This window comes from Pristiophorus japonicus, chromosome 1 (assembly GCF_044704955.1).
Source record: "Pristiophorus japonicus isolate sPriJap1 chromosome 1, sPriJap1.hap1, whole genome shotgun sequence".
In the NCBI taxonomy this organism is placed as follows: domain Eukaryota; kingdom Metazoa; phylum Chordata; class Chondrichthyes; family Pristiophoridae; genus Pristiophorus; species Pristiophorus japonicus.
Window position 1 is genome coordinate 43863376 of NC_091977.1, and position 15188 is coordinate 43878563.

The 15188-nt window shown below is 44.6% G+C and overlaps 1 protein-coding gene across 1 annotated transcript in view; it reads left to right on the top strand.

Annotated features, from left to right (window-relative positions):
* LOC139263108 (cadherin-related family member 2-like) overlaps positions 1–15188 on the top strand; it is a 273421-nt gene that overhangs the window by 30872 nt on the left and 227361 nt on the right. Inside the window, exons 4-9 of the mRNA XM_070878659.1 lie at positions 4479–4544; positions 6318–6407; positions 6556–6645; positions 6776–6892; positions 10317–10445; positions 10559–10634. Coding sequence (XP_070734760.1) covers positions 4479–4544; positions 6318–6407; positions 6556–6645; positions 6776–6892; positions 10317–10445; positions 10559–10634 — 568 coding nt within the window. The remainder of the gene's footprint in view (positions 1–4478; positions 4545–6317; positions 6408–6555; positions 6646–6775; positions 6893–10316; positions 10446–10558; positions 10635–15188) is intronic.

Below are 15188 nucleotides of genomic sequence, written 5' to 3' on the forward strand. Positions count from 1 at the left end.
GAGGGCTGACAGGGTCCTTTCCCTGAAGGATATTAGTGAACCATTTGGGTTTTTACAACAATCCAGCAGCTTTGATGATTATCTTTCCTGGTGCTTGCCCATTAATGACCAGATTTGATGAATTCAGTTCCACAACATTCCACGGAAGGATTTCAACTCACAACCTCTGGATTCTTGATCCAGTACCTTAACACTAGGCTAATATCTGCCTAAACCACCAGAATAGACTCGGTTTAACATCTCACTCCCTCAGTACTGCACTGTACTGGAGTGTCAATTTAGATCATGAGTCCAAATCCTGATTCAAATCTTCATCCTTCTGCTCCTAAGCCATAAATGCTCTCAACTGAGCCAAGGTGAATCACATGGGAAAAGCTAACATTTGGCAATCTATTTCTGAGGTGTATAACAGATCTGAGGTGCAATAAACACAGGCAAATTGTCCATTCACACTTTGAACTTCTACATTTTACGCATGTCTACTTTTTCATCAAAATTAGCACGGTGAATATTTTTGACCGCATTGTTAGGCAAATGGGGAGTGAGCTGCTCCTCCTGGTCCACGTCTGACCTTGAATCACCTAATAAATGCTGAATGGGCAATAAATTCTGGCCTTGACAACGACGCCCATATCCCATGAACGAATTAAAAAACACATCCCAACTGGTTTGGACACCAGAGCTTCCACGCTTAGGCCTCAAGACCTGCATTTATATAACTCCTTTCACGACCACCGGACATCCCACAGCCCTTCACAGCCAATGAAGTAGTTTTGGAGTGTAGTCACTGCTGTAATGTGGTAAATTCAGCAGCCAATTTGCGCACAGCAAGCTCCCACAAACAGCAATGCGATAATGACCAGATAAACTGCTTTTTTTGTTATGTTGATTGAGGGATAAATATTGGCCTGGACACCAGGGATAACTCCCCTGCTCTTCTTCGAAATAGTGTCATGGGATCTTTTACGTCCACCTGAGAGAGGAGACGGGACCTCAGTTTAACCTCTCATATGAAAGACGGCACCTCCAACATTGCAGCACTCCCTCAGTACTGCACTGGAGTGTCAGCCTAGATTTATGTGCTTTATTTTTTTTTAACACCTCAGGTTACGATGGCCCTGATGACATCATTGTAGGCAATCTGCATATTGAAATAAGGATCCCACAGGCTTCAAGGGGTCGTGGGAATGTCCTTGGCAGCCACTATTTAAAATTGCAACTGACAGCATCAGGGTGGGAGGCAAGTAGGGAAGTCTCCTGCTCAATTGTAACTGTCTCCCATCCCCACCTGGTTTCTGTCAAGGGAGGGAAGTTACAATTCTCTCCAGTGACTCCCCGATTGTCCTAGGTAATGGTGTCAGTGTCCGTCTTTAATACACGTTTGTCAAATGCCTGCAATCTGTGACTTTCCTTTTCAAACCTGCACAAATCCATTTTGTTTTTAAGTAACTTCTTTCCAAATACTTCCTGTCGGCAAACGGTCAACAAATTCTGAAATATGATATTTCTCATAATATTTGTACAACTCTATCAGATCTTCTGTTAACCTTCTTTGATCTGCTGAGAACAGCCCCAGTTTCATTCATCTCTGCCCATAACTAAAACTTCTCGTGCCTGGTATCATCTTAAAATAATTATCGTGAAATAATTTTGAGTTGTAAATTAAATTATCTCGTATGTATATCGTTTGTGTTGGCAAGACATGAATCCTGGAGAAAGTCGCTGGCTAACAAAAATGTTAAGAAACATGCCACAGCAAAAATTTTGATCTTAATGCATGATTGTAACAAATCACACATGGTAAAGTGTTCCAGGCAATAAATGTTAAGCACTGGGACTTGTTCAGCTCATCAGGACAGCTGGTCCATTCAACTTTTATAACTTGGCCACCACGCCAACACCTCAAAAGTTAAATAAAGAGAATATGTTCGCCCAGTATTGACAGTACTGTATATTTAAGACAAGTAAGGGCTGGATTTAACATTCAGTTTTGGCGGGAAATGGCCGCTGGTGGATGAAGTCAATGGAAAGGAAAAACAGGTGGGCTGTATAAAGTGCGATTGATCCGCCAGTACCGAATGTTAAAATCAGCCCTATGTTCTGTAAATTACAAATAAACAGAAAACGCTGGAAATACTCAGCAACTATGGAGAGAGAAACATTATCGTTTGAGGCCTGAGACCCTTCGACAGAACTGGAAAATGTTAAAGATGTAATGTTTTTTTTAAGCAAGTACAGGTGCAGGGAAAGCGGGGGAGGGGGGGTGGGGGAAGAAGAAATGGGAAGGTCTGTGATAGGGTGGAAGGCAGGAGTGATTAAGTGACAAAAGGGATGATGGTGCGAGGCAAAAGGGGACGGTAATGGGACAAGTGAAGGAACAAAGGAGGCGAAATTCCCCTGTTGTGCACTTCCCGTTAGTGCCTCTGGGGGGAGCCAACAAGGCAGAAACCTGTTTTCGCGGGTGAGAGGGGCGGGGTGGGAAGGGATTAGGGATGCTACTGGCTCCCGCGGAATTGCGCAGGAGTTAGTGGAGACGCTAACACGGTAGTGCCGCGCCCCGCAAATAGCGCTCCAGGCCACTGCAGAACTGGTGATGACATCGTCACCGTGTGCGGCAGCCCCTTAGCGTCCCATGGCGGAGATTGGCCAACGCCCCGCGAGGTTGCCACAAGTGGTGTCAGCGCCAGCCTCATGGGTCGTGAAGCAGACCGACCTCTGCTCCTGGGGCGGAAGTTAAAGGGGAGGTGCACTGTGCCGCGCCCCGCCATTTTGTTGTTTTGGCCGACTCACTGGTCAGCTCGTCTTGCTGCTCCGTGGCATGGTCCGGGTTGCCATCGTTTGGGTTTTGGTCTGCGGCCATGGCACCACGCCGCCCTGGTGGTCAAGTGGAGGCCATCAGAGACCCTGCAGAGTCCGCAAAGGCCCTCCCCATTAACAGAAGCGGAGGGGCATTGAAACGCGTCTTCGCTATACAGAGAAACCACGATGCTCCACCGATCCCACCTGCATAGCTCCCCGGACAGGAAGTAGAATGCGTGACATTGCGCTCCACTTCCTGTGAGGGGCGGTAACCCCAATTTCGCTTCCGGGACGTGACCTCTGCGCTGGGCGCAGAATGTCCGGCCCCGGACAAGTTACCGCCCCCAACCGGGGCGATAGGGAATTTCAACCCCGAAAGATGGGTCTGGAGGAGCTGTAAATGGCAACAGCAGAATCACTATCAGCACCTGCTGTCCGAAAAAATGGGAGCAGCGGTTATGGTCTGAAAATGTTGAACCCGATGTCAAATCCTGTAAAGTGCCTTTACATCTTTTGATTTTTTTTCCCCTGGGATTATTGTTAAAGATATTATTATTGGATCGTGGTGGGACGCACACCAACAATTTCCCAATAGCTGCTGGGAGTGTGTATTCAGAAAAAACATCGCACCTCCAATGTAATATCAGCTTTGCATTTTAAGTCGTACAAAATGGTTTTATGCATGGTATATCCTGAAAGATCAGCTGAAGTTGTTATGAACCTGAAACATGTCATGAATGAGCAGCTATGAGCAATGCCGTTAGCAATGCAGTTAGCAGCTACAGAGATGGATCAATAGATGGAAGCTCAAATGCGGCATAACTAAGATTACATACATGAAGAATTGTAAGTATCAGGAGAGCAATGATTAGTACTGGAGTGTTCCAGCTGTGAGTCTGGCTGTAGTGCCAATAGTGCCAATGGTGGCGAAGGAGGAGAGCTTTGGCTCTGCTGCACTGGAGTCAGCTAACTTGCAATGGAAGAGGAAAGGTACCTGTACAATTACCAGAGAGCTTGTGACTCTGAAGTGGACCTCAAATCTTTTTCAAAAATATCACACCTGCAGCCCATTGTAGAACTCGCCCAATTACAAGTGACTACTGAGAGCAGCTGATGGCTCTTTCCTGGGGAGGTGGATGGACCTGGAACCCCTCCCCTTCCCCAGGCAGACCACTCTCTGGCCAGATTTCCGCCCTTATCTATATGGCAGGCATCCTAGATGCGCCTCTGGTAGTGGGGACATCTGCCATTGCCATGCACAGCATCCCACTGGCCTCGCAAACATTGGTGGGATCAGGGGCGGAGGTCCTGGGCGGCTGTAGTTCAGCACTGAAGCGGATTGGCGGGGCTACCACTTTTAGATGAATATAAAGAAAAGCTGCAAATGGGATGAAAATTGTGCCGAGTTCTACAATGGGCCGCGCAATCCTTTCTGCTAGCTTGTTTTGCAGGTGGTGAGGTTGAAAATGACCCCGACTGTGTGATATTTGTAACTCAGCTCATAACTCGTTTGTGTGAAATTCCTCCACTCACAATTTAATGGGGTTAATAGCTGCACCAAACCAGCAAGTGGAGGAAGTACACAGAAATTTACTAGCCAATTCACAGTGGAACTTTACTCCAAGTATTTTATGTCTCTACGCTGGAGATTGGACATAACTACTGTCTTCTTTTTGCAGGCCTATGCAAATAGCAATGATCACTTTGGAATAACCATTACAGTTAATGATGGGATAAATACATTGGTAAGTAACATCAGCACCAATCAATTATGTTTCTTTCGCATTTACCTTTCATTGTGGTCTGGGACTCTCAAAGCTTTCATTCAGAGTCTCTATTAAGTGTTGTTTGAGTTCAAGGATTTCTGTGATGTGTTTAAGGTGAATGTACAAGCGAAGCTTCCAAATAACCAAAATTCCAACACGAATGATTGGCTCTGCAGAGAGATCCCCAAATGCTCATTCATGAGATACCCAATCATCCTGGCTTTCCTCTTCTAACATAGCAGCGGTTAGCTCCGTTGGGCGGGCCACATTGTTCGCATGCCCGACAGAAGACTCTCAAAGCAAGCGCTCTACTCGGAACTCCTAGGCGACAAGCGATCCCCAGGTGGGCAGAGGAAATGTTTCAAGGACACCCTCAAAACCTCCTTGATAAAGTGCAACACCTGGGAATCCCTGGCCAAAAACTTCCCTGAGAATCTCGAGTCTCGTCGCCGAGAGCATGCAGAAAACCAGCGCAGGCAGCGGAAGGAGCGTGCGGCAAACCAGACTCCCCACCCATGCTTTCCTTCAACAACTGTCTGTCCCACCTGCGACAGAGACTGTAATTCCTGTATTGGACTATACAGTCACTTGAGAACTCACTTTTAGAGTGGAAGCAAGTCTTCCTCGATTTTGAGAGACTGCCTATGATGGGTTTCTGGGTGCAATTCTGAGGAACTGGGGATGGAATAATAGTTACATTATTTCACTTTGGGTAATACGCAAACTGATTTTTTTTTGTTAAAAGAAGGAAAGACTTGTATTTATATAGTGCCTTTCATGACAACCGGACATCTCAAAGCACTTTACAGCCAATAAATTACTTCTGGAGTGTGGCCACTGTTGTAGTGCAGGAAACGCAGCAACTAATTTACGCACAAGCAAGCTCCCACAAACAGCAATGTGATAATGACCAGATAATCTGTTTTTTTGATTGAGGGATAAATATTGGCCAGGACTCTGGGGATAACTCCCCTGCTCTTCTTCGAAATAGGATCTTTTACATCCACTTGAGAGAGCAGACGGGACCTCGATTTAACGTCTCATCTGAAAGATGGCACCTCCGACAGTGCAGCATTCCTTCAGCACTGCACTGGAGTGTCAGCCTAGATTTTTTTTGTGCTCAAGTCCCACTCCAGAATCCACAACCTTCTGACTCAGAGGCGAGTGTGCTACTCACTGAGCCACAGCTGACACGAACCAAGAACCAAGATGATGAGCAATTATGGAGAAAAGGTATTATAAGAACATAAGAAACAAAAGAACAGAGGAAATTGGAGTCGGCCATTTGCCCCCTTGCGCCTGCTCCGCCATTCAATAAGATCATGGCTGATCTTCTACCTCAACTCCACTTTCCTTACTATCCCCATATCCCTTGATTTCCTTAATATCCAAAAATCTATTGATCGCGGTTTTGAATATACTCAATGACTGAGCCTGCACAGCCCTTAGGGTAGAGAATTCCAAAGATTCACCACCCTCTGGGTGAAGAAATTTCTCCCCAGCTCAGTCCAAAATGGCCGACTGCTTATTCTGAGACTGTGATCCCTGGTTCTAGACTCCCCAGCCAGGGGAAACATCCTCCCTGCATCTACCCGGTCAAGCCCTGTAAGAATTTTGTATGTTTGTAAGAATTTTGTATGTTTATCATCATTATACATGTGATGTTCAAGACTTTGCTAAATCTGTTGTGTTTTTTTGTTGTTTCACTGACTTTCCCTGTTTAATTATGGGACCTCTTTCTATATTGTGTAGGTGAAAAAGACATTGCATATTTACGTCGAAGATGTTAATGACAATGCACCAGCATTTAAAGGGTTACCGTATCAAGCAGATGTAGCAGAGGTAACCAGTTTTACATGTCAAACTGTATCCCTTTAAGCATGCAGTTTTAAATTATGGTCAATTATATGTTGTCAAAAATGACAAAATAATTGCAAAATTGCTTTGAAGAACTTATCATTAAGAACACCCTTATTTACTTTTGGAGCAGAATGAGAATGTGGGAATGGAAATATTCAAAGTGTTTGCCAGAGACACCGATAGAGGCAATAATGGTTCTGTAACATATGAGATTCTCGAGGTAATTGTTACTCTTCCCTTTCTTTTATCCTCTAATATTCATTTTCTAATGTATCAGATTTAGCACTTTATTTAGATTGTACATATGAAATATATTTGATGGATGAATCTTTGTAATATTTTTTGCTTAGCTTATACCCTCAGATAACACCGGATTATTTGAAGTATCTAGAACTGGCAGTGTTTACCTGAAAGGCCAGCTGAACTTCTCTATAAGCAGCATTTATCAAGTGCTTGTCAAAGCAGTGGTAAGTAATAATAGGCTAGATCACTCCAAAAAATAAACCAAGCTTCATTTTTAAAGTGTATTTATGTTTTTTGAAAAATGTGCTACAATAGTCTTGGTTAAACTGAGTGTAACAGGCGAGGTTTCTTTAAATGACTAATATGGAGTAGATAAAATTTCTCCAATTGAATATTGGGAAGATCGAAGCCATTGTTTTCGGTCTCCGGCACAAGCTCCGTTCCCTAGATACTAACTCCATCCCTCTCCCCAACTCCTGCTGAGGCTGAACCAGACTGTTGGCAACCTTGGTGTCATATACCGGTCAGCCTGACATCGGTAGTGGGTAAAATGATGGAATCAATTATTAAGGATGTCATAGCAGCGCATTTGGAAAGAGGTGACATGATAGGTCCAAGTCGGCATGGATTTGTGAAAGGGAAATCATGCTTGACAAATCTTCTGGAATTTTTTGAGGATGTTTCCAGTAGAGTGGACAAGGGAGAACCAGTTGATGTGGTGTATTTGGACTTTCAGAAGGCTTTCGACAAGGTCCCACTCAAGAGATTAATGTGCAAAGTTAAAGCACATGAGATTGGGGGTAGTGTGCTGACATGGATTGAGAACTGGTTGGCAGACAGGAAGCAAAGAGTACGAGTAAATGGGTACTTTTCAGAATGGCAGGCAGTGACTAGTGGAGTGCCGCAAGGTTCTGTGCTGGGGCCCCAGCTGTTTACATTGTACATTAATGATTTGGACGAGGGGATTAAATGTAGTATCTCCAAATTTGCGGATGACACTAAGTTGGGTGGCAGTGTGAGCTGCGAGGAGGATGCTATGAGGCTGCAGAGTGACTTGGATAGGTTAGGTGAGTGGGCAAATGCATGGCAGATGAAGTATAATGTGGATAAATGTGAGGTTATTCACTTTGGTGGTAAAAACAGAGAGACAGACTATTATCTGAATGGTGACAGATTAGGAAAAGGGGAGGTGCAACGAGACCTGGGTGTCATGGTACATCAGTCATTGAAGGTTGGCATGCAGGTACAGCAGGCGGTTAAGAAAGCAAATGGCATGTTGGCCTTCATAGCGAGGGGATTTGAGTACAGGGGCAGGGAGGTGTTACTACAATTGCACAGGGCCTTGGTGAGGCCACACCTGGAGTATTGTGTACAGTTTTGGTCTCCTAACTTGAGGAAGGACATTCTTGCTATTGAGGGAGTGCAGCGAAGGTTCACCAGACTGATTCCCGGGATGGCGGGACTGACATATCAAGAAAGACTGGATCAACTGGGCTTGTATTCACTGGAGTTCAGAAGAATGAGAGGGGATCTCATAGAAATGTTTAGAAATTCAGACGGGTTTAGACAGGTTCGATGCAGGAAGAATGTTCCCAATGTTGGGGAAGTCCAGAACCAGGGGACACAGTCTAAGGATAAGGGGTAAGCCATTTAGGACCGAAATGAGGAGAAACTTCTTCACCCAGAGAGTGGTGAACCTGTGGAATTCTCTATCACAGAAAGTTGTTGAGGCCAATTCACTAAATATATTCAAAAAGGAGTTAGATGTAGTCCTTACTACTAGGGGGATCAAGGGGTATAGCGAGAAAGCAGGAATGGGGTACTGAAGTTGCATGTTCAGCCATGAACTCATTGAATGGCAGTGCAGGCTTGAAGGGCCGAATGGCCTACTCCTGCACTTATTTTCTGTGTTTCTATGTTTCTATATTTGACCTGAAATGAGCTTTCGACCACATATCCGCAGCATAACTAAGACCACCTATTTCCACCTCCGTAACATCGCCCGTCTCCTCCCTTGCCTCAGCTCATCCGCTGCTAAAGCCCTCATCCATGCCTTTGTTACCTCTAGACGTGACTATTCCAATGCACTCCTAGCTGGCCTCCCACATTCTACCTTACGTAAACTAGAGGTGATCCAAAACTCAGCTGCCCATGTCCTAACTCGCAGCAAGTCACGCTCACCCATCAACCCTGTGCTCACTGATCTACATTGGCTTCCGGTTAAGCAAAGCCTCAATTTCAAAATTCCCATCCTTATTTTAAAATTCCTCCATGGCCTCGCCCCTCTCTGCCTTTGTAATCTCCTCCAGCCTCACAACTCCCCAAGATATCTGCGCTCCTCTAATAGAAACATAGAACAAAGAAACTTATAGCGCAGAAGGAGGCCATATCGGCCCATCGTATCCGCGCCGGCCGACAAAGAGCCGCACGGCCCTCGGTCAGCAGGGTTATATGTGAACAATGAACAATGGCGGAAAGGTAAAGAGCACTCAGCCCAACCAGACCACACACTGCGACACCCCTTACACTGAAACATTCTACACTCCACCCCAACCAATTCTGCCCTCCTGAGCATCTCTGATTGTAATCGCTCAACCATTGGTGGCCGTGCATTCTGCTGCCTAGGCTCCAAGCTCTGGAACTCCCTGCCTAAACCTCTCTGCCTCTCTACCTCTCTTTCCTCCTTCAATATGCTCCTTAAAACCCATCTCTTTGATTAAGCTTTTGGTCACCTGCGCTAATTTCTACTAATGCGGCTCGGTGTCAAATTTTTATCGCATAATACTCCTGTGAAGCGCCTTGGGACGTTTCACTACATTAAAGGCGCTATATAAATTAAAGTTGTTGTTGTAGATAGAACAGCTTGTCACTGGGCAGATACTCATTCTAAGAGTGGAAGCAAGTCTTCCTTGTTTCCGAGGGACTGCCTATGATGATCACAGAAAATTGTTGAGGCCAGTTCATTAGATATATTCAAAAGGGAGTTAGATGTGGCCATTACGGCTAAAGGGATCAGGGAGTATGGAGAGAAAGCAGGAATGGGGTACTGAAGTTGCATGATCAGCCATGATCATTTTGAATGGTGGTGTAGGCTCGAAGGGCCGAATGGCCTACTCCTGCGCCTATTTTCTATGTTTCTATGTTTCTATGATGATGATGACCCCAATATCTAAATCGAATAAGAGACAATGCCCAGTACTGTGATGCTTCAAGCCAATCAAAAACAGGATAAACATATTTATGTGTGTACTCCTTAGAGATATCCAAACTGTAGGATGTCAGGAGAACTTTATCTATTTCCTACTTTAATTCGTCCTTTCTACGGCTCAAAACTGTGCAACTTCTTACATCCCTCAGTCTCCGACTTTCTCCTACAAGGTTTTCTGTCACGTAAACATCTCGTTTGCCTGGACTTCCCTCCCCGGTTGTAACCTTGATGCTATCCTGCCCTGCCAACCTTAGCTCTTTGCCCAAATAGCTCAATAAGTGAAAAAAAAACAGTTTTACGTTCAAGTGCGAAGTTGGTCAAGGTTATCCCTGGATTTATTAGAAGGGAAAACAAGAAACAATTGTAAGGTTCAATACCTCGTGTAAAATAGTCAGCATAGCATGCTGTAAGTTGAACGTTTGAACACATTCTTTTAACAGGATCAAGGAGAACCAGAAGCAAAATATTCGACTGCAAGACTGATCATAAGTGTGATTGACATACCAAATAAACCACCAGAGTACTTAAGTCCTTTTTACCATGTTCGAATTCCAGAAGATTTACCTGTGGTACGTTTGGTAGGAAATGAATCAGTTCAACACACTATTTGAAAATTGTATTATAGCATTATATGTGATTTCTAATTCAACTGATTAATAAAATATAAATATTCTTTGCTTAGAACACAGGTATCATCACTGTAACAGCAATTGATGGAGACAGAGGTATTAACAACCCAGTGAGGTACAGCATTAATGGTACGTACTACAGCATTACATAGAAACATAGAAACATAGAAAATAGGTGCAGGAGTAGGCCATTCGGCCCTTCTAGCCTGCACCGCCATTCAATGAGTTCATGGCTGAACATGCAACTTCAGTACCCCATTCCTGCTTTCTCGCCATACCCCTTGATCCCCCGAGTAGTAAGGACTTCATCTAACTCCTTTTTGAATATATTTAGTGAATTGGCCTCAACAACTTTCTGTGGTGCAGAATTCCACAGGTTCACCACTCTCTGGGTGAAGAATTTTCTCCTCATCTCGGTCCTAAATGGCTTATCCCTTATCCTTAGACTGTGACCCCTGGTTCTAAACTTCCCCAACATTGGGAACATTCTTCCTGCATCTAACCTGTCTAAACCCATCAGAATTTTAAACGTTTCTATGAGGTCCCCTCTCATTCTTCTGAACTCCAGTGAATACAAGCCCAGTTGATCCAGTCTTTCTTGATATGTCAGTCCCACCATCCCAGGAATCAGTCTGGTGAACCTTCGCTGCACTCCCTCAATAGCAAGAATGTCCTTCCTCAGGTTAGGAGACCAAAACTGTACACAATACTCCAGGTGTGGCCTCACCAAGGCCCTGTTCAACTGTAGCAACACCTCCCTGCCCCTGTACTCAAATCCCCTCGCTATGAAGGCCAACATGCCATTTGCTTTCTTAACCGCCTGTTGTACCTGCATGCCAACCTTCAATGACTGATGTACCATAACACCCAGGTCTCGTTGCACCTCCCCTTTTCCTAATCTGTCACCATTCAGATAATAGTCTGTCTCTCTGTTTTTACCACCAAAGTGGATAACCTCACATTTATCCACATTATACTTCATCTGCCATGCATTTGCCCACTCACCTAACCTATCCAAGTCACTCTGCAGCCTCATAGCATACTCCTCGCAGCTCACACTGCCACCCAACTTAGTGTCATCCGCAAATTTGGAGATACTACATTTAATCCCCTCGTCCAAATCATTAATGTACAATGTAAACAGCTGGGGCCCCAGCACAGAACCTTGCGGCACTCCACTAGTCACTGCCTGCCATTCTGAAAAGTACCCATTTACTCGTACTCTTTGCTTCCTGTCTGCCAACCAGTTCTCAATCCATGTCAGCACACTACCCACAATCCCATGTGCTTTAACTTTGCATATTAATCTCTTGTGTGGGACCTTGTCGAAAGCCTTCTGAAAGTCCAAATGCACTACATCAACTGGTTCTCCCTTCTCCACTCTACTGGAAACATCCTCAAAAAATTCCAGAAGATTTGTCAAGCATGATTTCCCTTTCACAAATCCATGCTGACTTGGACCTATCATGTCACCTCTTTCCAAACGCGCTGCTATGACATCCTTAATAATTTATTCCATCATTTTACCCACTACCGATGTCAGGCTGACTGGCCTATAATTCCGTTTTCTCTCTCCCTCCTTTTTTAAAAAGTGGGGTTACATTGGCTACCCTCCACTTGATAGGAACTGATCCAGAGTCAATGGAATGGTGGAAAATGACTGTCAATGCATCCGCTATTTCCAAGGCCACCTCCTTAAGTACTCTGGGATGCAGTCCATCAGGCCCTGGGGATTTATCGGCCTTCAATCCCATCAATTTCCCCAACACAATTTCCCGACTATTAAGGATTTCCCTCAGCTCCTCCTCCTTACTGGACCCTCTGACCCCTTTTATATCCGGAAGGTTGTTTGTGTCCTTCTTTGTGAATACCGAACCAAAGTACTTGTTCAATTGGTCCGCCATTTTTTTGTTCCCCGTTATGACTTCCCCTGATTCTGACTGCAGGGGACCTACGTTTGTCTTTACTAACCTTTTTCTCTTTACATATCTATAGAAACTTTTGCAATCCGTCTTAATGTTCCCTGCAAGCTTCTTCTCGTACTCCATTTTCCCTGCCCTAATCAAACCCTTTGTCCTCCTCTGCTGAGTTCTAAACTTCTCCCAGTCCCTGGGTTCGCTGCTATTTCTGGCCAATTTGTATGCCACTTCCTTGGCTTTAATACTATCCCTGATTTTCCTTGATAGCCACGGTTGAGCCACCTTCCCTTTTTTATTTTTACGCCAAACAGGAATGTACAATTGTTGTAGTTCATCCATGCGGTCTCTAAATGTCTGCCATTGCCCATCCACAGTCAACCCCTTAAGTATCATTCGCCAATCTATCCTAACCAATTCACGCCTCATACCTTCAAAGTTACCCTTCTTTAAGTTCTGGACCATGGTCTCTGAATTAACTGTTTCGTGCTCCATCCTAATGCAGAATTCCACCATATTATGGTCACTCTTCCCCAAGGGTCCTCGCACAACGAGATTGCTAATTAATCCTCTCTCATAACACAACACCCAGTCTAACATGGCCTCCCCCCTAGTTGGTTCCTCGACATATTGGTCTAGAAAACCATTCCTTATGCACTCCAGGAAATCCTCCTCCATCGTATTGCTTCCAGTTTGGCTAGCCCAATCTATGTGCATATTAAAGTCACCCATTATAACTGCTGCACCCTTATTGCATGCACCCCTAATTTCCTGTTTGATGCCCTCCCCAACATCACTACTACTGTTTGGAGGTCTGTGCACAACTCCCACTAACGTTTTTTGCCCTTTGGTGTTCTGCAGCTCTACCCATATAGATTCCACATCATCCAAGCTAATGTCCTTTCTAACTGTTGCATTAATCTCCTCCTTAACCAGCAATGCCACCCCACCTCCTTTTCCTTTTATTCTATCCTTCCTGAATGTTGAATACCCCTGGATGTTGAGTTCCCAGCCCTGATCATCCTGGAGCCACGTCTCTGTAATCCCAATCACATCATATTTGTTAACATCTATTTGCACAGTTAATACATCCACCTTATTACATAAGAAATAGGAGCTGGAGTAGGCCATTTGGCTCCTCGAGCCTGTTCAACCATTTAATAAGATCATGACTGATCTGATCATGGACTCAGCTCTACTTCCTTGCCCACTCCCCATAACCCTTTATTCCCTTATCGCTCAAAAATCCGTCTATCTCCGCCTTAAATATATTCAATGACCCAGCCTCCACAGCTCTCTAGGGCAGAAAATTCCACAGATTTACAACCCTCTGAGAAGAAATTCCTCCTCATCTCAGTTTTAAATGGGTGGAACCTTATTCTGAGACTATTTTCCCTAGTTTTAGTTTCCACTATGAGTTAAAACATCCTCTCTGCATCCACCTTGTCGAGACCCCTCATTATCTTATATGTTTCAATAAGATCACCTCTCATTTTTCTGAACTCCAATGAGTATAGGCCCAACATACCCCACCTATCTTCATAAGTCAACCCCCTCATCTCCATGCAAAAGAAAAGCAACCTGTTATACTTACAAAGTTATTTACAAAAGCTAAAGGTTTGATTTTACCCCCCCCACCCCCTCCCCCCCTCCCCGCCTGGCGGGCACGGGGCGGGTGGATGGTTAAAATGGCGGTTGGGTGCTTCCCGCTGCATTTGTGGCCGCTGCCATTTTAACTGCGCTGATTTTTGCTTCAAACTTTTTGTCTGTAATAATGCTGTGAAGCGCCTTGGGATGTTTTACTACGTTAAAGGCGCTATATCAATACAAGTTGTTGTTGTTGTTGATTTTGGCACTGGTAAAGCCGCCCACCACAGGAAGCTGGGGGGGGTTTCATTAAAATGTAAAAGTCGCGGTCCGATGATGTTACTCGGACTCCAACGTGATTCTAACTCAAAATGGTGGGAGTCCTGCCTAGTGCCCAGCCCGCCAGTAACACCTGATGGGATTGGTATGTCAGAGCCACTGATGCATCATGTAAAGGGGCACTCAATGAACCATCGGATCATTTCGCTGTTTGCTTTTCCAGGAGAGTTTCCAGCTTCCACATCCCTTCTTTCCCACTTTTTTAGCCTTACCCTCAGTAAGTCAATGGCAGTCAAAGTCACCACAGCCCTTAACTTCTTTGTCTCTGATGCTTTCCAGTCTGCTACATCTATCTCCCAATCTGTAGGACACAGCTGCATTAAGCAAGCCACTGACACCCTGTGGGATTTACAGAAGTAGCTGGCTTCCCCCATGTGTGCGGCACCATTCACTGTACACACGTTCTTCTTCGAGTAGGATCTTTCACATCCAGCTGAGAGGGCAGTCGGAGCCTTGGTTTAATGTCTCATCTGAAAGACGGCAACTCCGACAGGGCAGCACGCCCTCAGCCTGTGACTATTATTCATTACCCAGGTTTTTTTTCTTTCAGGAAAGCCCAGGCTCAGCTCGAGCACACCAAGTTTTTCTTTAATTACGAAACATTCTTCCCTTTAAATCAGGAGAGTTATAAAATGTTCTCAGTGTATAAAATGTCTCAGGTGTGTAAAGATTCCATAACATACAAACACACAGCAAACACTTATTACTTAAAAAATAATTACTTTGTTATGAGCGTCAGAAATAGAACACACAATGGAAAATAATACACCGACCTATGTTATATCACCCCTGAGAAAATGTATGATTTATGAAGGCCTTCCTTAAGAGTCATATGAACCAT